The 21,078-nt window shown below is 42.4% G+C and overlaps 1 protein-coding gene across 2 annotated transcripts in view; it reads right to left on the reverse strand.

The window, feature by feature from the left end:
- LOC111869051 (MOXD1 homolog 1) overlaps window positions 1–21,078 on the reverse strand; it is a 74,080-nt gene that overhangs the window by 25,719 nt on the left and 27,283 nt on the right. The window contains exons 2-4 of one of the 2 annotated variants that reach the window (XM_023860252.2): window positions 5,991–6,143; window positions 4,396–4,587; window positions 2,648–2,734 (exon numbers count right to left, since the gene is read on the reverse strand). In XM_023860252.2, coding sequence (XP_023716020.1) covers window positions 2,648–2,734; window positions 4,396–4,587; window positions 5,991–6,143 — 432 coding nt within the window. The remainder of the gene's footprint in view (window positions 1–2,647; window positions 2,735–4,395; window positions 4,588–5,990; window positions 6,144–21,078) is intronic. The other variant, XM_023860253.2, reaches the window with a different exon arrangement.

The raw sequence follows: 21,078 nt of genomic DNA on the forward strand, positions 1-21,078 counted from the left end.
TTTTTTTTCCATCTATTAAACTGCTTACAGACTGACATTGTTTACAGGAAAGCAGGAGTTGTTACAGCTGACATTCTTGTAAATTTACTTCATAGCTTAGTGTTGAACATTATAGTGATGGGTTCGTTTTTTACTTTAATGTTTAGAAGAAATTTGAATGATAGTTTTTTAGGTTCAGATCGTAATGAGTGATTTTTCTATGTAATATTAGAGCACTAGTATTGGGGGTTGGATATCTTTCGCATAAAGTACATGTATATGCTTCACATATGTCGAGAAACGTAATAAAGTTAATAATGGGAACGTTCGAAATGATAATATTTCGAGAAATTTTGGAAATTGTAAGAGTCAATGAAGATAATTGTGATATCATGCATCTGAGAGCGTTCTGAAATATCAATATTTTGGAAATATTGCATTTACGACCATTATAAATATCGTAATATATTCCCGGTTTCATAGATTACGTAGAGAGGTTAGAAGAAAGAAATACGCAAATGATTATAATGTGAGAAAATTCTAAAATAAAGTGTCCGGCATAAATATATAATGATTTCATACGCTATCAGAGACATTAAGTCGTAAGATATGGCAGACGGCCAAACAGGGCTCAACTGAGCGTAACGATGCGCAGTAGTCCTTTGCGCACTCTTGTCATAATGTACACTCAAAAACTAACATTAGCGTAAACTACGTAGCTTGGGCCCCTCCAAGATACAGATGGATGAGCAAAAGTCTACTGCGCATACCTAACTTAACCTAACCTAACGTAACCTAACCCAACCCAGCTCAACCCAATCTAATCTAACCTAACGTAACCTAACCTAACATCAGCGAATGCACCCCTGAGGTATAGGTGGATGCGCAGTATTTCATTGCGCATACCTACGAGTGACGTCATTTACGAAGCTGCTATTTAAAGGAACGTTATATAAGGCAGTCGTAACATGGAATATAAATCGAAATATGGCGTTATGTATAAAATGGAGGGTGTTTACAGTTTTTCCACCGAGAATATCGATCTGTGTTCTTATATTCCGAGGTTATTTTGCTACGTGATAGCTTAGATTGTGTCGAAAACGCCGCTCCCACTTCACGAGTTTACACATTCCTGACCGTGATACAAATGATTACTGAATATCAGATATTATGGCATTATGGTGCCCTCCAGTGGCATAACGTTATGACGAAAAATCTTAATTATCAGTGAAATCGTTCCCTTGTTTCTCGTGGATGGATACGTGACCAATTCAGTGATTCCTTGGCATTTGTTTCGCCCGAATTTACCTTCCTGGATTTGAAGTAGAATAATAATATAGACGAAAATGGGTAAAAATTATTTTTAAAAATTACCGTCCTGTAATCGAACTGATAATGGAATGATTTTATTTCAGTCATGTTAAGAGGTTGGCTGCCCTGTCTGTGTGACGTAAATATCCGGTGCAGAAAATGAAGTTACGTTTCTTTCCTTTTATGAAGAGGTGTTTGTAAATAATAAGACGGTGATATGTGTGTATGTTTATATACATATATCTAGAAATTTTGATTAATTATCTGCGACATTGGATATCTTTAAAATTCAGCAAAATAGATCAAATATTAGGTTTAGTTACTCTTATGCTGAAGGACGTAGTAACATAGACTGAGGGTGTTTGAGAACTGCGTGTTGAGAAGAATATTTGTACTGATGAGAAATGAAGGAATGGGAATTTTGTTGAAAACTACATAATGAGGAGTTTCCTGACTTTAAGTCTTTGGAAGTATAATTAGAATGACCCAGTAAATGAGTATGAAACGAGTAGGTCATGTTGCACGAATAGGGGAGGAGATGAATGCGTATAGGATATTGGTAGGAGAGCTAGAAGGAAAGAGACCGGTAGGAAGAACAAGACATAGGTGTGCGAATAATATTAAAATGAATCTTAGAGAGACAGGGAAGGTATGGTTAGCCTTGATCTGGCTCAGGATAGGGACCTGTGGAGGGCTCTTTTGAACATGGTAATGACCCTTAATATTCCATAAATTCCTGGGAATTTCCTGAGTAGCTGCACAATTGGTGGCTTTTCAAGAAGGGCTGAACTCCTTTTGTGAGTGAATAAGTGAAGATCAGTACATACCATCACATTGTTGTGTTGCTGCCTCTAAGCAATGATGTGCACACTGGGGCAGATACTTATTGCTTACTGGATGAAGTACTGGGTTGTAATAATTTTTCTAAGAACGAAGTTGAGATACTTACTAAGGGGAAACTCAAACTTGTTTTTACCTGTTTAAAACTGTGGTCTTTGTACAGTTAAAGATTGATACTGAGGATAGCTATGAAAAGTTTGATGCAGCTACTTTCAAAATACACTTCCATCATGGACATTCATTAAGAAGGAGGAAGAGAAGGGACGAGAAAGGTATTAATGAGGAGGCAAATTTTGGCAATGATTGTGATGATGATTAGGAGCTGGAAGTAAAATTGACTTAGATCTCCTGTTAAAAATAATAATTTTTAATTGTACTTCTTACAAAAAATTGAAATTTGTTCATACGACTCGCTGTCATTGATTTTATGAATTAAAAATTCCTGAAACAGGTTTCTGCATCATGTCCACGGCCATAACATAGCTTCTGATGGATTTACTGACATGTTAATACTTACACCAATCATGTGATGTTTCTTCTGCATGGGGGGCACTTTGAAAATCTTGCACCAGTAGAGTGTGTCCATGTTGTCTGGAATTGTGAACTGAGAACAAAATGGATACTACTGTTAGGCTGGTTTTAGTGCAATGTGCAGATGCATGTGAAGAATCTGTACCGTCTCTTATTTTAAAGAAGAATGCGATATGCAGAAGTGAATATCTTTACACCATGAATATGTTTTCAAGTATATTTAATTTATCGGTACACAGTGTTTTGGCGGTGGGCAGTAATTTTGTCTCCAGGTGATTGTTATTATTTTATGACAGATTTCTTGTTGAAGAGACCTATGTTCTGTGGTGGAACGCCGTGGAGACCGGTAAAATTTAAGAGACGTTTTGGAGTAACATATTGCTTTCATCTTCAGGGTTGAAGTTTAAGCCATGAAAGAAATTTGCGTGAAGTAAGCAACAGACACAGGAAACATGTTCTCCGAAACGTCAGTTGACTTTCACTGTACTTCACAGCGTTATATTTCAGAAGATAAGGTTCTTTGCAGCGACTGCTGTGAGAACCTCAGCTCCAGATTTCATGATTTTGTCGGAATTGAACGTGTAATTATTTGATTAAGTACTTAACTTGAACCCTAACATTACGATGTTGAGGTTCCGAGTTCAATACCGACCGCTGAAAGTATTATAAACAAAAAAACTCCGTGGCCTGTAATCCGTAAGTGAACTATACCGACCGAGCGACCGCCGCTTGTCGGGGAAGTTGGTGCTAATTTATATGGATAGAGGATGTCACGTGGTCAGCGCAACGGATCCCCACGGCCGTTAATCTCGGTTTTCTATACAAAATATAAAATCTAACTATGTCCATGAAGAGCCGGACTGGCGTATTCGGTACAGCGACTGGCTACAGGCTTGAGGGGTGTGAGTTCGAGTCCCGGTAAGGGCAAGAATTTTCTCTTCTACACCTTGTCCAGACCGGCTGTGGGCCCACCCAGCCTCCTATACAATGGATACCGGTGGTTCTCTTCCCTGGGGTAAGGCGTGAAGCTGACTATTCACCTCCAACTAATTCCGAGGTGAAGAAAATGTGGATCTATACATCCACTTGCCCGTACGCCTTCATGACGTAGTGCGTAATTAGTTAAGCACGAGGATAACTTTACTTACTATCTCCATGGAGCAGATTCCTTCTTAGGAGACGACGGCTTCTCAGCTGCTCAATATATTTCCAGCATTTTATGGAATTTGAAAGTGTGTTATACACCTATATTCTTTGTAAAATTTCGTAACGTATCAGATTATACAGTGAAGGGTTCTTAACCCATAAGTACCCAATCTCAAGGACCATCGCTTGATGACTGTCCACTATTGCTGATTTAAAAAATTATATTTACAGTACCTTCATTCGCAGTCTGGAGTTGCGCTACTCTGTCATGACAAGGGACTCACTTAGCATGCAGACGCATAAACAATAAATATATCTGCCAGAATAATTACACCCTCTCACCTGAAGCTGCAAACAAGGGGAACAACCGAAATGTCACATATACTAAATATACTCCAACAGTGGAAAAGGGATGTGTCTGCTTGCCACCTGCTTTTACGCTGGTTTCTTGCTTGGTTTAGTCTTCCACCCTGAAGTTGGAGACGACATATACCTCCGAAACGTCAGTTGACTTTCAGGAGACAAAACTCTTTGTAATGCTGAACTGTTGCCACAAACGTCAAAGAATTATTACATATCATTACTCACATTTTGAAGGGTTACGTCCCAGTGTCTTGTGTGCGACCCGTGAGGTGCTCCCTTTTTGACGGGCGGGGTCAGTAGGTGCAGGGGTCGAACCCCGCGATGTTCCTTGCCGTGCCAAGTCATGCCCACAATCTCCCCACCATCCAACGTTGGGTCCGAATCTTGGGTTGCCCATATCACTCGTACAGTATCTCCCTGGCAACCACAACAATTGTCTTACGGAACTGTAATCTAATCAGGCGACATTGCGGTAAAATTCTAGGTAGTCTAGGTACACTGTTCGAGTATCGGAATTATTACCCGCTGATATGACTGAGTATTCTAGCAATTTCTTTAATCTCTTAACGTGATTTACAGTATATTACAGTAATCAGACGACCGCATTCTTACCCACGTTTGCATTCGTTTTCTTTTTTACTGGCGCTGCTGTTCTGTGTCTCTTGTCCTTTCAATGGTTTCGTAACAGTGAATTTTTCCGGAGTGAGGCTGTTAGCTCCACACCCAAATCCTAACCTGGAAAACCCCGGACTACACTTCGTTTGTCCCCTACTGTTTGACCTGCCTGGCGTGGGTAGCTCTACCAGGACCTTATGCTCCAGCCAGCATAACTCTCCGCGTCACTGGAGCGCGCAAACCTCCTCTTCAACATACATAACCTTATCTACTTAACTTTTTTACGTCTATCATTTTGTGATCTTAGTGAACTCTTTAATGATAAGAGGTAGGTAATTTGTTTCGAGGAATGATATTGACATTTCAGTTCGAAATAAATCTGGGCGTCTCTTAACACTACATTACTGTTCACGTAATTTTTTGTTTCCCGACATAAAACACGGATACTGCTCTCTCACGGGAGGCAAGTACACCTAGCCAACTAACTAGCTAAAGTAAAAATAAAACGTAAAGGTATCCCTGTAACAGGCCGTGGAAGCCCATAGGGTTGTGAGATGTTGAGGTTTCCACATTTTCTAGATAATCGGCTCATAGATGGCGGTAAGGTTGTCAGCCCTACGCGCCGGCCGCCCTTTACCCCGAAGAATATTCCCGGTACTCGTTCATGTTAGAGGCTGAGTCGACCCCAGGGCCATAGTGCTGCTGGAAGGATTAGGTCAATTGAAAAAATCCAATGACCTCATCGGGACTTGAACCAGCGACCTTCCGGCTTGTAGCATAGCGACTCAACCAACTATGCTACCGCGTGCTCCCCCCCCCAACTAACTAACTATAATTTATTGAGAAGCTAATATTCGTGCCGCTGGTCAAAAATATTTCCATCTTGTGGAAATATTTATTATACCTTCTGTTTTTCACGAGAGGCCATACTCCGATCTTCTTTTGAAGGAGATGAATCCAGTCAACACCTTCATATCCCATTTTTCGAAGATTCATTTTATTATTATGCACCCATCTATACCTAAGTCTCCCAGTGGTCTGTTCCTTTCATGTTCACCGATCAAAATTTTCGGATGTGAAGTGCAAGGACAGACATTCAGGCATTTAAACGTGTATGACGTCTTCAGTTGCATTCGTTACATGCAGTTTTGTTCATCGAATATACAGTGTGTGCTTCGATGAATTTCGGAGCAGTTAAGACTCACCCCCAGCACGTAATCGTGGTTTCTGTCACACGTATCCAGAGCTCGTCGAAATCTAACCACGGTGTGGCTCTCGTTCTGTCGGCCTCCGACCAGAGAGCAGTCCTGCTCTGGGTCAGCTACTGGCGCACCATTTGTGTTCTGTCCATGCGAGTCCTGTGCAACAGACACAATATACACCTGTTATACTTCCTGCCGCTTGCATGGAGCGGATCTTTGCCTGTAAGAGGAAGAAATCATGAAGAATACAGAAGAACATGGAAATCCACACTAAATAAGCAACACGAAGTATAAAACAAAGTATGTAAATGACAGGAGTCCAACACGCAGCTGCATACGAATGCCAGATGAAGATAAGATCCACTGATAATGACTATAATCTATTTCATCTACGCAAATGGTTCTCTGCTCATTAACGAACGACATCCTAAACCATGCAACACTTAACTAGCTCCAGGGAGACGAGTCCTTCTTGAGAAGCTGTTAGTTTGCAGAGACCCAAGAACTTACCATCAATTTATAGAAACCAAAGGCTCATTAACTTATTCACAAGAGCCCGCCACTGGTCCCTACCTAGAGCCAGATTAATCAGGTCCATATCACCTCATCCTTTTTCTCTAAAATTCATTTTAATATTATCCTCCTACCTACGCCTAGGTCTCCCTAGTGGTTTTCCTACATAAAACCTACACTCATTCCTCTTATACTCAAATATGCTGCATTTCCTGCCCCTCCTCAGTAGACAACACTTAGCAGCTGAAGTAGAAATTTGGGATACCCGGCAATCCCCTTGGAATCGATATTAAACGCCAGGACGTATATAGCCTTCGGGATGGGCAAAAATTCAAACGAGCACTGCATAAACAAGGAGGGGCGGGTTGGGGGTACGAGGTAGCGTAGTTGGTTGAGTCACTATGCTACAAGCCGGAAGGTCGCTGGTTCAAGTCCCGATGAGGTCATTGGATTATTTGTTCAATGAACCTAGTCCTTCCAGCCGCAATATGGCCCTGGGGTCGACTCAGGCTCTACCAGAAATGAGTACCAGGAATATTCTTGGGGGTTACGGGCGGCCGGCGCGAAGGGCTGAGAACCTTGCCGCCATCTATGAGCCGATTGTCTAGAAAAGGTGGGAACCTCAACATCTCACAACCCTATGGGCCTCCACGGCCTATTCAGGGATAGCTTTACTTTTTTTTTTTTTACTGCCTCATAGGCAACTCGATGGCTAACTATTTGACAAAGTAAACGTGTGGGCTGCATCTCTCTGCTACCAAAGATTATATCTAGCCAGTTTCGATCCAAAATTAGAAGACTCGAGGGGCACAAAAGACTCTTTTCTACCATTAAGTTTAGGTTAAGAAAGAAAGCAATACTTTCCAGTCTCCCTAATGTGGTAAGTCTAAACAACATTTATAATGGCAGAGGGAACAATTTGGATAGCAAATCTGTACAGTGATTAGGCTACGGGCTGGACGACCGGAGTTCAATTCTCGGTATGGGCAAGAGATATTTTTTTCCCCATAGAGTCCAGACCGGCCCTCGGTTCCACTCAGACTCCTACCCGAAGGACACCGAGCTAAAGCGGGAGGGACTGGAAGCAGACCACTCACCTTCATTTAGTGACTAGGTCAGGAATGGTGGAACAATATCTCCACTCCCCCATACGTCTTCATATCGTGATGCTTAATTAATTAAGCGAAATGACACCTTTAACTTGATTACACACCCTTCCCAAGGTATTCACTCTAATCCTTTCTTTCGATTCCATATAATTTAACACTGTCAAGGGCAACCAGAAGCAAGCAGTTGTTACCGCCCCTGCAGACATACTGAGGTTTACAGTATCAGTATGGGTAACGATCACATGGGTGTTGCGATATTTTTGGAACTGCCTGTAGAGCTAAAGCTCGCCTTGACAATAGAAGCTACACCTTCTGACTGACTCATATCACAGTAACTTCCTCTCACTTTGTAGAGGAGGATGAAGCTTCATGCTCGGTTTGTGGCGTCACAGAACACGTACCTTTGTTCTCCAAGCAAAACGCTTGCTTCTGAGCCCACCTATCTCCGATTAAGGCCTTCGTCCCCCAGATACATTTTACTAAACATTGCGAAAAAGAAACGGCGAGACTCAATACTCAATACTCAATACTCAGTATTGCTTTCCCATTCCGGGAACTGAATTCCGGCCCTCCAGCCCGTAGCCCATCGTTATGCCGACTGAGTTATTCCTGCTCATATAATTAAAATAACATATCCAATTTCACATGCCGTTCACGGTAGCAGAGAGGTCTAAAGCATGCATTGTCTTCGCTCGCTCGGAAGCCGGGATCGTGGGTTCGAATCCCACTCAGGGCATGGATGTTCAGTGTTTTTGTGTGTGTGTGTTTTTCTGTATTTCTGCACAGGTAGAACCTTGCGACGAACTGATCACCCGCCCAAGGAGTCCAACAGAATGTCTAAGACCTAGTAAACCGAAGTGAAACGGAGAGTTTCACGGAGGCATACCAAGGCCCAAACTCAGGCTGTAGAGCAAAAGAAAGAAATCCAATTTCTCATGTTCCAGTCTTATCACGAACGTCCTGCAAAAGGAGGCGTAATTGTCATTTAAGCATCATCATCCTTGGATACAAAGGATGTACCTTACCCGGATAGTAACAGGCTGAAGGATTTCATGGTGTTCAGAGCAGTGGCAGAAGCCGGGCGAGGCGAACACGAATTGCGTCGTCGTACTTTCCGGTTTGCATATCTGTTGTGTCTGCGGTTAAAAATGGCACAAGTCGCGAACTCTGTAATCGTGTATGCTAATTACACATTTGTTTCTTTGTTCTTGAAGTCCGATTTTTAGCTGTTGATACATTCATTTATTCATTGTGTATTGATACTCTTGAGGCACGCGACAGAGTAGTTGGTTGAGGCACTATGCTACAAGCCGGAAAGTCGCTAGTTCGAGCCCAGATGAGGTGGATTATTTCAATTGACCTAATCCTTCCAGCCGCACTATGGCCCTGGGGTCGACTCAGCTTCTAACAGAAATGACTACCAGGAATCCTACTGGGGGGAGGGGTAAAGGGATGCCGGCGCATAAGGCTGACAACCTTACCGCCATCTGTGAGCAGATTGTTTGGATAAAATGTGGTAGAATTAAGGTCTCACAACCCAATGCATCTCCATTGCTTAGCTTTAAGTGATGGGATTATCTGTAAATAATGAATTGAATTTGAAGGAAGTGGTCATGTTCAAATTCTGTTTGCCTAGTAAACACTGTCCATATACTCGTACATGGACATATTTTACCTAGTTTCTTAAAGACGCTATTTTAACTGAAGATGTTAGCGTCCATTGAGATGGAAGATGATGGTGAATGGTAAAGAGATAAGGACAGGGAATGATACAGCCGTCGCCTATTCTAAAGGCTACCCTGACATTTTCATGGAGTGACTGGGGAGAACTACGATATGGCCTATCTCAGTCACGATGACTGGCAGCACGACTGGGATTCAGATACAAAGTCAAGAGCCCTAACGCCTCCCTCGGCGTTACAGATCTCTCCATTGAGAAGCCATGGGAAATATAAAAAAGTATCGTTATTTTTACACAGTTTGCTTAAAATTTCGCAAAAGAAAAGACCCACGAAATATTATTAATTTTTCATTAATTTTCTTCTGTTTTTACTGAATTACGTGAGACACTTAATGAATTTATTTAAAATTTATACTACATTTTATTATGTAAGTACACACTCTAAACTTCCCTAAAGAAAGGAACTCTTGTTACATTCTGCATGGTTCATGCAGCTACAGAATTCACTTACTTATTTACTCATGGAGCTGAGCCCTTCTGGAGGAACCGCCAAATCTTCAGCTACTCAAGAATTTCTCAGCATTTTATGGAACCCGAAGGTTCATTACCGTTTTTACAAGAGCCCCCCACTGGTCCCTATCCTGAGCCAGATCAATCCAATCCATACCATCCCATCCTATCTCTCTAAGATCCATTTGAATATTGTCCACCCACCTACGCCTTGGTCTTCCCTAGTGGTCCCTTTCATCCTGGCTTTCCCACCAGTATCCTATACGAAACCCGCGTCTCCCCCATTCGTGCTATATGCCCTGCCAACCTCATCCTCCATGACTTGATCATTTTAATTATACTTGGAGAAGAGTACATGTTGTGAAGCTCCTCACTGTGCGGTTTTCTCCAACCTCCTGTGACTTCATCTCTCTTTGGTCCAAATATTCTCCTCAACACCCTGTTCTCAAACACCTCAGTTTATGCTCGTCCCTTAATGTCAGAGACCAAGTTTCACACCCATACAGAATCACAGACAAAATTATAGTTTTGTATATTCTAGTTCACAGTGATTGTGATAAGAAAGTCATACAACTAAGGAATCAGTTTCCAGCAATGCACTGTGCTTTCTTGTTAGTTATAGGATGGAAATTACTTTGGATGTAAACTAACAAATTGGGGCGTAAGGATAAAGGATGTTGGACTTGAACTACGAAGCTTGTTTTAAGTAGTGGATATGGGCCATTATTGCAGTGAGGTGCATAGAGTATTCGGCGATTTCTGGCCACGTGCAGATACTTCTTTTGTTACCCTAATGCTTCCTCCGTTTTGCATACAGAAGGTAGTAGCAATGACCTGGAGGTCTCCTTCACGCACAACAATGCGATTTTTTTTTTTTCAGATTAAAAATCTCGTATTTTATTTTATTTATTTTCTATAACGAAAAGGACATCGAATTCCTAGATTCGTGCTAATATGAAAATATCGTGACTACAGATTCACTGAGGCATTCCAGGGTAATATTGATATAGTCCCTCAAATAAACAACGATAATTTTCTCCTATGCCATTATTCAAAACCTTCCCCAAACGCGTTTATGGCGAATTTGCACACACTGGTCCGTCATTCGAAGCTAATAACACGACAGTTTTCTAACTCGCAAATCAGAATATTTTGAAGAGTGATATCCTAAAATGTAAAGACTTGTAGTCCGGCAGAAGTTGACAGACGTTTCGACCGAAAGTACGGCCTCCACTATCATTGTCGAAGAATAAGCCAAGCAACAAGAAGAAGGCCGGTGAATTTCTGCCAGACTACATGGCGTTACATTCAGGAGGACGGAATTGTTATAGTCATTGCTGTGAGAACCTCAAATCCAGCAAACACATTATTTACTTTCTCGGGGACTCACCTAAACTTCTGTTCAGTGGGTACTTGTGATTTATTCCTCGGGGGGTATATCGGCTGGAACGCGAAGCTCACAAATGTTGCTCCACAGTAATCTGATGTGGGAACTGCCCACATTCAAGCAAATGTTACAGTGACAACGCAAGTATCATTGCTTAGCAACGGCCGTTTACATTTGCTTGAATGTGGGCAGTTGCCACACTGCAGTTGGACATCCATGGCTTAGAAAGTGAAACACACGGCTGGACGGACAGACGCGATCTCCCCGTTAATTAATCCTTTTATTAATTTTGTGCGAAACAGGCATAAATACAAATTTGCAAGTATTTATTTCATTATTGCAAAATGCTTGCTTCTCGAAACGCCAATTCTACTTTTGTTCGTATGCGGTTCGTCTCCTTCTAAACGCCTACGTACTATTCTGTAGGATGGAGCCTTCGTGCGGATGTGAGGTCTACAAAGGAATTTACCTCCGGGTGCGCCACGTACTGTCTGCCTTGTAGTTGGAACTTCCGGTTCCGAAACCTGCTTCAATGGAGTTTCGTGCCCCTTATTCCTTTAGCTACTTCTCTTGTAACTTGAGATAATATTGTAACAATAACAGGTTTCTCCTTCACTTTTCAATAATTCATAATATCGAACATTCAGCAGAAGTTGATATTCCGTATTCCTACAGGGTTCGGGACAAGTTCTAGTCCTGCTTTTGGGGCCCAGATCTGCTCATATTTCCTCTTTGCTTCCAAGTAAGCCCAAGAAATATATGTCCCAGAAAATTGCTCTTAGGTTAAAATTAAAGTATGTGTATATACAGAATTACTGGGTTTTTGTACTTTTTCCGTCGTCCGGTATTCTAGAGAACAGAAAACACGACGTTTCGGAAACTGCATCTGTTTCAGTCCTTAGGCGAAGGGGGGGAGAACGCATCTACTTGGCCTTATGGCTATAACATAATGGATAATACATATCGTGGGATAATTTAATGCGCTCGACCGATTTTCTATTGTTTATTGCCTTCATCCAGTAAGAAAGAAGTGTTGTAATTGAAACGACTTTCTTAGAATTCTTTGCAGTGGAAAGTAAGATAAATAATAAATGGTATTTATGTCAAAATTTAATTAATATTCACTGAAACCTGGGAAACTAAATTAATTTAACTAATGTACTCTAAACATAAAACATAAATATCAAAATATACAAAATTATAATCTTGCCTGTGCTTCTGTATGGGTGTCAAACTTGGTCTCTGACATTAAGGGAGGAACATAGATTGAGGGTGTTTGATTTCAGGGTGCTGACAAGAATATTTGGACCGAAGAGGAATGAAGTGACAGGAGGTTGGGGAAAACTGCTTAATGAGGAGCTTCATAACTTGTTCTCTTCTCCAATTATAATTAGAATGATCAAGTCAAGGAGGATGCGGTTAGCAGGGCATGTAGCACGAATGGGGGAGACGAGGAATGCATATAGGATATTGGTGGGAAAGCCAGAAGGAAAGAGACCACTGGTAAGACCAAGGCGTAGGTGGGTGGACAATAATAAAAAGGATCTTAGAGAGATAGGGTGGGGTGGTATGGATTGGATTGATCTGGCTCAGGATAGGACCAGTGGAGGGTTCTTGTGAACACGGTAATGAACCTTCGGGTTCCATAAAATACTGGGGATCTTCTTGAGTAGCTGCAGATTTGACTTCTCCTCAAGAAGGGCTCAGCTCCATAAGTAAGTAAGTAAGTAAGTAATGTACTTTGAATGACGCATAAAATATTTAGAATAAAATTATAGTAAAAGTAAAGGTATCCCTATAACAGGTCGTGGAGGCCCATAGGGTTGTGATATCTTGAGGTTCCCACATTTCCCAGACAATCGGCTGATAGATGGCTGCAAGGTTGTCAGCCTTACGCGCCGGCCGCCCTTTACCCCCAAGAACATTCCAAGAATATTCCTGGTACTCATTTCTGTTAGAGGCTGAGTCGACCCCATGGCCATAGTGCGGCTGAAAGGATCAGGTCAGTTGGAAAAAAATTGAGTGACCTCATCGGGACTTGAATTCGCGACCTTCCGGCTTGTAACATAGTTCCTCAACCAACTACGCTACCGCGTGCCCCCGTATAAGATTATAGTGTTACTTAATAATTAATTTTTTAAACAGTCCTGTTTTGGTAAATTTCATGCTTTACCACATCGGTGAATTTCAAGTCTCTAGGCTTACGATCCATGGTCAACAACAGAAAATAATTAAAAGAACTGTGTTCCAGGAGAAAGGCTCATTTCATTGCGAAACGTAATATGAAAGCTCTGAAGTTTCATATCTTTCCATTTAATGTAATTAATCTGTAGTTTTACACATGCGTTTTGACGTGTTCTTTTCCCTGGATTCGCGAAGTTGTTTCGCCCTTAAGTTCTCCCAGGGCTCATATTCTCATTACAGTCCATTCCTTTTTAATTAGCTCGGTTACAAGGCATTCGTAACACGCAGTTGTGGTTCTGATCTCTCTTAAATCTGGCCAAAGCAACTTTAATTGTAGACGCCATCTTCATAAGGGTTCAAAGACTTCCGTTCCTTTACAGGATCTACGCTTCAGTGTATATGAGTCTTAGTCTCATTTCTCTCGACGAACTGTGTTGCACATGTTTTTAATTAACAAACGCAGTCGTGAGAATAATTTGGGTGGTTTGGGTTTAGTTGACTTGGATTGCGAATGATTTAATTTTTTTTGGGTTGACTTGAGACAGTTCTGTAAAACTGATATAGCCCTTTTGTCCCGTGATTACTGCGGAATCTACTATTGCCGTTAACAAAAAACCTGCATACATTTCATCAATAACTTACATAGGTAAAATCTGAAGCTATCCCTGTAACAAGCCGTGGATGCCCATAAGATATGAGACGTTTCCCACATTATCTAGATAATCGGTTCACAGATGGCAGTAAGGTTGTCAGCCTTACACGCCGGCCGCCCTTTACCCCCCAGGAAGATTCCTGGTACTCATTTCTGTTAGAGACTGAGTCGACCCCAGGGCCTAGTGAGGCTGAACTTCTACAGAGTTCAAGAGAAGATATAAGAGTAGCTAAGACAAGGGACAGGCAGACAGAATCCAACAGCAGAGCCCCGGAGGCTACAAACGAAGATTAGAATTAAAGTGTGAAGGCTTTGCTTTGTGTGTTATTGTTTCAATAATAATTTTGAGAGTTATAATTCTCTGTGGTTGCAACTTATCAATAAAATAGCTCCGTCATATCCGTAATCCATTAATTGTCACTGATACCCGGACACGTGACTATATATATACATATACTTACTTACTTACTTACTTACTTACACATGGAATAGAACCCATCTGGAGGAGCAGCGAATTCTGCAGTCACTCAAGAATTACCCTGCATTTTATGGAACTGAAGGTTCATTACCATGTTCACAAGAGCCCTCCACGCGAGGCAGATCAATCTAGTCGATACCATCCCCTCCTATCTCTCTAAGAGCCATTCTAATATTGTCCACACACCTACGTCCTGGTCTTCCCAGTGGTCTCTTTCCTTCTGACTCTGGAACGGGGTCCACTCAGCCTCGTGATGATAATTGAGGAGCTATTTCAAGGAAATAGCGGCTCCGGTCTAGAAAACCGAGATTAACGGCCGTGGGAAACCGTTACCCAGACCATGAGATACCCTCTATCCGCAAAAGTTGGCACTAACTTCGCCGACAAGCGGCGGTGCCTCGGTTGGTATAGTTCACTTGCAGACTTCAGGCCACGGAGTTTTTGTACCTTCTGGTCTATAAGGCTGTGTAGTCCGGTGGAAGTCAGCCGAGGTTTCGGAGGCGATATGTTCCACTGAATCATTATTTGACTTTTACCAGACTACCCAGTGTAATATCCCAGAAGGTAGCACTCGTCATATCTATTTAAATTTGAAATATTAGAGATGATTATTAGCCTAGTTTATAGCAATACAAATTCAAGGCGGAGCCTGGATGGCTGAGTCGGTATGGATACTAGGCTATGGGCTGGACGACCGAGGAATCGGGGTTCAATTTCTGTTAAAAGCAAGAGATTGTTATCCCTTTTGTAATATCCGGACCGTGTCTGGGGCCCACACAGCCTCCAATCCAATGGGTCCAGGTTCGGTTTCCCCGGTGGTAAAGCAGCCGGAGTGCGAAGCTGGCCACTCAGCTTCATCCAGTGAGGACGTCAAGAAAAGTGGAGCTATTACCTCCACTCTCCTAATCATCTTCATGGTGTGGTGCTTAATTAATTTTTTAACTTTTAACATTTTTTTTACGTACTCGCCCAGTTGGGACTCATTCAGGTCGGCGGGGAGTCTAGCGGTAAACTGATTGTGTTTTTCTTTCTTTTGCAGACGCCCGCATCACAGAGCCGTCCCAAGGTAGGCCATTTTAATTTGTAGTAAATGTCATTTTTTACATAACACAGAACTCAAATGTATCTCTGGAATTGTCTGGCCGTTAGTTTAGCATGTGTTGTTGTAAGAATATGAGATTCTACAAGTTACAGAAAGTAACGAATAATACGCTGACTATATTTTATTATTATATGTAATTCTGTTAAGTATATAACCTATATATTGCCACGTGTTGGGTGTATAACGCGCGACAAGTAACTTCACGCCGTATTTGATATAGCAAATTTATTGCACATTCGCTCTTACAATCTCACAATTACTGCCCTCGGCAGTATCACAATTTATCGCATCAAATCTTCTAACCACGTGTTCGGTTCTTCTTCCCACGACTGCTGCTATATTTCAGCTGTCTTCGGCGGCTACTACATTTTAACTGACTTCGGCGGCTGCTATATTTCGACTGACTGGTTACTCTTTCTCTAGTAACTGGCTCAATACTCACTACTCACTACTAATCACTCAGTACTACTGAATAGTGTTCGCTGCTACTTATTTAGCCTCGGCACGGACAACACAGAAAACAGTTACGTGATAGGTACCGCTGTTGCCTGACGCCGTGTTTACAGGTTGCCTAGCAACACTGTCGAGAGTGTTACGTCACTGCTGGCGGGGGAGATGTTGTGCTCCATAGCGCAATACGTCACAATATTTTAAAATCGAGAGAAGTTCTTGGTTAAGAAATATGTTCTGACATAGAGGACCAAAGTTGCGCAGCCTATAAAATTTTAGTGGGAGAATTTTATGAAAGCTGAGACTTAGAGCATATGGTTAAAAGAGCTGATTGGATATAGGTTGTGATGTGGATGTAGCTGGCTCTTGATCATTACTCAGTTCGGAATGTAGTATTAACTCTGTTGAAACTTGGGCTTATGCTACACAGTGACGCCGTTTGTGACGAGAACTCTGTATTTAGCTCCGTTTCTTAGCGGTGCGTAAACATAGCTGGAAGAATGTGACGACTTCGCTTTGGAAGAAATGGATTTTAACTACATTTCATATTGAAAATTCTTACATTATTTCATTAAATCTGATATCGGATGCAGTAAACCAAGTACGCCTATTTTTGACATGCTCTGTTCTCTGCAAATCTAATAATAATAATATCAGACAAATTGATTTTTTTAAAATCTACCAGGAAGTATAGAAATATTTTTTCTCTGGACAATTATTTCATTCTAAACAGTCATGTTGCCCATGATTACGGTCTCTTATGTTGTAACCCCTTGTAATTCGGAGACAGCCCAAGATTTGGGAGCAACATATCGCCTCTGTTTTCAGGGTAAAAAAAAATTAAAACAGGAAACCAGCTGAGTTACCGCCTTCACTTTCGGGTCTCTAACGTGGCCTACTGTTCCACATTGAAGATTGAGGCGATATGCCCCTTCTAAATATGCTATTCTCTCCTATTTCCACGAAGTTACAAACAGAAGACAATCCTTTTCGCAGTCATCCTCAGATTCAACACAGTCATGCCGTTGTTTTATCACCAACGATCAGTCTGTTATATACGTTCATGCTCAAATAATCGCCTGCTTCACATAGTAGTTAAATGCATAATGATACCACGTGGTATAATAGCTGGTTACTAACGTCCATGTTCATAGATGCAGAAAGCATTCTTACTTACTTACTTACTCATGGAGCTGAGCCCGTCTGGAGGAGCCGCCAATTCTGCAGCTACTCAAGAATTTCTCAGCATTTTATGGGACCTGAAAGTTCATTACCGTGTTCACAAGAGCACTCCACTGGTCTCTATCCTGAGCCAGATCTATCCATCCATACCATCCCATCCTATCTCTCTTAAGATCCATTCTAGTATTGTCCACCCACCTACGCCTTGGTCTTCCCGGTGGTCTCTGCTAGAGGAAATATTGGTAGGCTATATCTAAAATATCTTGGTGCGCGCGTCCTGGTCATATAGTGACGTAGTTCGTTGCGTTATCATTATACAATTAGTCACATCTCTTCTTAACATAAAGAGCGAACCAAAATCGACATAAGCTGGATCTAAGTGAACATAAGGGATTTTTCTTCTATAAAATTACGTATTAAAGTATGACGTCCCCTGAAAGATATTATAGAAAAAATGTACCCATCCACCAGTCTACCCGGCTTAGCCCGGATAGCATAGTCGATACAGCGACTGCCTACGGGCTGGACGACCGAGGGGTCGGAGTTCGAGTCCCGGTAGGGTCAAGAATTTTCTATTTTTCACGTCGTCCAAATCGGCTCTGCGGCTCGCCCATCCTCCTATCCAATGCCTACCAGGAGGCTGTTTCTCCGGGGATAAAGTGGTTTGGGCGTGGAGCTGAGCACTCACTCCAACTAGTGTCAAGATCAAGAAAACGTGGATCTATACATCCACTCCCCCATACGTCTTCATATCCTAGAGATTAATTAGTTAAGTACAGGAACAATTTTATCTCTTTACCAGCCTACGAATTTTCACCAGCCGTGGAGATCTAAAATCTTTTACATAATTCTTTAGTGTTTGTGTATGAACTGCAGTACTGGAATTTCCTTCACATCATGTATCGGATTTTCGTGACTTCGCAGTTCCATCAGGAGACCCTCAGTGTCGTCTCTCCATGCCCATTCTCTTTGCTTCTAGAAACAAACTGCGTATTGGAATTTGTTCGGAATCTCGTGGTGTATGTGTGCTCTTCGTTATCTGCAGTCCATCCTTCTGTCACATTACGTGTAAGCTCTTCCCCTGTGTTGGCGCGTGCCCGTGAAAATGGCGGCGTGCTTGTTGGTCCTTCCACCAGCTGTCGCCTCCACAGAAAGAACCCGGTTTAGCCCCGGGGTTCGCCAGGTGGTACTAAACTGCAGAAAAGTGTCATATGTCTGCTAGAGTGTGAATACTATATACAGTTTTGATCAAGACTGGCATATGTCCGTTCAGGGTTAAATATTAACTGCGAAGTTATGTATTCTGACTGCGCAAGAAGGCAAGTGATCAAGGTTACGTTTGGGTCTTTTCGTTAATGCCATCGCTTCCTTCTGTCTTTCATAAGTTACATTTCAGTGTATCCATGTGTATACCAGATAATTATTTTCTGTCTTTGGAATAACCTTATTAGGAATATTTATATATAAGCCGAGAAGCTTTATTATTATCCCAAGTATTCAGAAATAAATTGTGATTCTATGAACCAGTATATTCCTATAAAATGACGGGTATTTTCGTGTTCATGGTGAACAGTTTGAGCTATGTTTTATACTTAGGTTAGCTTGTGAGATTAGTCTCAACTAGCATGACGTAATTGGATAATAGATCTTCACAATTATGAGGTAGACTGAATTGTTGAGTTTCTCATGGTTATTATCAGGAGTATGATGGTGGATCTAGGTTTCCAGCCGAATCCATCCAAGGTCATCTCTTACTGAGAGTGGAAGTCTTGAATGACACTTTTTCTTTCATAACTAACGAGACATTTCTTCAAAATTTTAAATTCTATTGGCTAGTCTTTCCAGTGAAACTCTTGGCGCACGGAGAGAATCGGGTCAAACGGAGGCTTAACTCGTTTTCTCGTTTTCTACTCGACTTGGGTTTATTTGTTCTGTGTGAGAGAAGTACGCATAAATTTTTGGCAACAAACTTTTCTCTTAAATAGAGCATCTTCCGGTCTAGAAAACCGAAATTAACGTCCGTGGGGATCCATTGCGCTGACCACGCGACACCCTCTATGCGCTAAAGTTGGCACTAACTTCGCCAACAAGCGGCGGTCACTCGGTCGGCATAGTTCGCTTGAGGACTCAAACCACGGAGTTCGTTCGTTTGTTTTTAGTGACTCAGTAATTCCGAATATGATAATGTCCAGTCGGTATAGCGACGGCCTACGGGCTGGAAGGCCGGGGTTCCATTCCTGGCAGAGGGAGAGATTTTTTCTTCTCCACAACGTATAGCCCAGCTTTGGTGCCCAACAAGCCTCCTATGCAATGCCTACAGGATGTTCTTTCCCCGGGGATGAAGCGGCCGAGGCGTGAATCTGATCATTTACCTTCATCTAGTGCCGAAGTTAATGGTGGCTCCGCACCACTCCCTTTCCGTCTTCATAGCATGATGATTAATTAATTAAGCAGCGGGACAAATTTACTTTTGATTTACCGCACATTCGACGGAGGAAAACGCGCTTCACTGGGTCATTGTTGGTGCATTAAAATGATTTATTGTCATTGCGGTTCTGTATTGTTTCTGTCATCAGAGTAAATGTATATCCGACAATTTCATACAGGAACTGAATGAAACCATAATGATCTAATTTAATTTAGCCTTTAGCCTGTCCCAGTACTCCACCCACGTCCTTCCGCATGAGGAACACGTAACTAGTTCCATGTACCGCAGTTCTTGAGAGACTGATATTCATTCAGCTGGTCAAGAAATTCGTCCGGAGATTCATTGGCGTATACACAAGAACCGGCCAATTAACTCGGTGGTCCTCTGTAACGATGAATTTTACACTGGAGAATGACGCCTTGTCGGCCATCCGCGGATCCTCAGTCAGTAAAAACTCAGCTGCCCTACTTGTCTGGAGGCCGCCATGCAGTGGTGACAACGAAAGACTCTGTTAGCGTACAGGCCTACACAGCAGGAAGGAACGACGGGCTGGAATTGCGCGACCGTTGAAGGCAGCTGTTTCGAATGATATTACACACAGACTGCGAGTCGCACCCTTCGTTCAGGGGCATACAAGCCTGCCATCAAAGCCCAACTTGTTTCATGCGTCTATAAGTGAAAAAAATAAAGAATCGATAAGTGCCTAAAATTGGTATCGAGATAAAGAGTACCTCTTCACCAGGGCCGCGCCATAGCTCAAGCGGTTAGTTAGTTAGTTATTGGAGAGGGTGGGTTTCCCCATGCACTTAGACCTGTATTGGTCCATTGTGCTTCCCTCTATGATTTCTACCAGTCTCTATATCCTACCGGTACTGGTGCTTACCATCAGTCCCGCCCAGCCAGCGAGACCGGCTCTACTAGCTGAGAGGTATCTATAATGCTTCCCCCATCTACCAGAGGTATTAGAGACTGCTGTTGGGCGGGAAACGTCCGTAATTTGGCTCAGTGACCTCCTTTGGAGATATGAGGTTCTTTTACGTGCCGTAAAGCTACGACACGGGACCCACGGCACCCACGGCTTAAAGTCCCTCCCGGAGGACTTGTTCCCTGAATTTTTCCGCCCTTAAAAATTCGACGACCTCCGCCGTATTTGAACCCGCGTAATACGAGTCATGAGGTGGGAACGTTACCTCTAGACTACGGAGGCCGCTTAGCTCAAGCGGTTAGTCGGTGGCTTCCCACCGCGGCGTCCCGGGTCTGGTCAAGTGGAATTTGTGGTGGACAAAGTGGGGCTGGGGCAGGTTTTCTCCGAGTACTTCGGTTTCCCTTGCCAATCTTCACTCCACCAATTGCTCCACAGTCACCCTCACCTATCATCTGGGGCTTGTACAATAGACCAGAAGTGGCCGCAGTAC

The sequence above is a fragment of the Cryptotermes secundus genome, unplaced genomic scaffold (genome assembly GCF_002891405.2).
Source record: "Cryptotermes secundus unplaced genomic scaffold, Csec_1.0 scaffold70, whole genome shotgun sequence".
NCBI lineage: Eukaryota > Metazoa > Arthropoda > Insecta > Blattodea > Kalotermitidae > Cryptotermes > Cryptotermes secundus.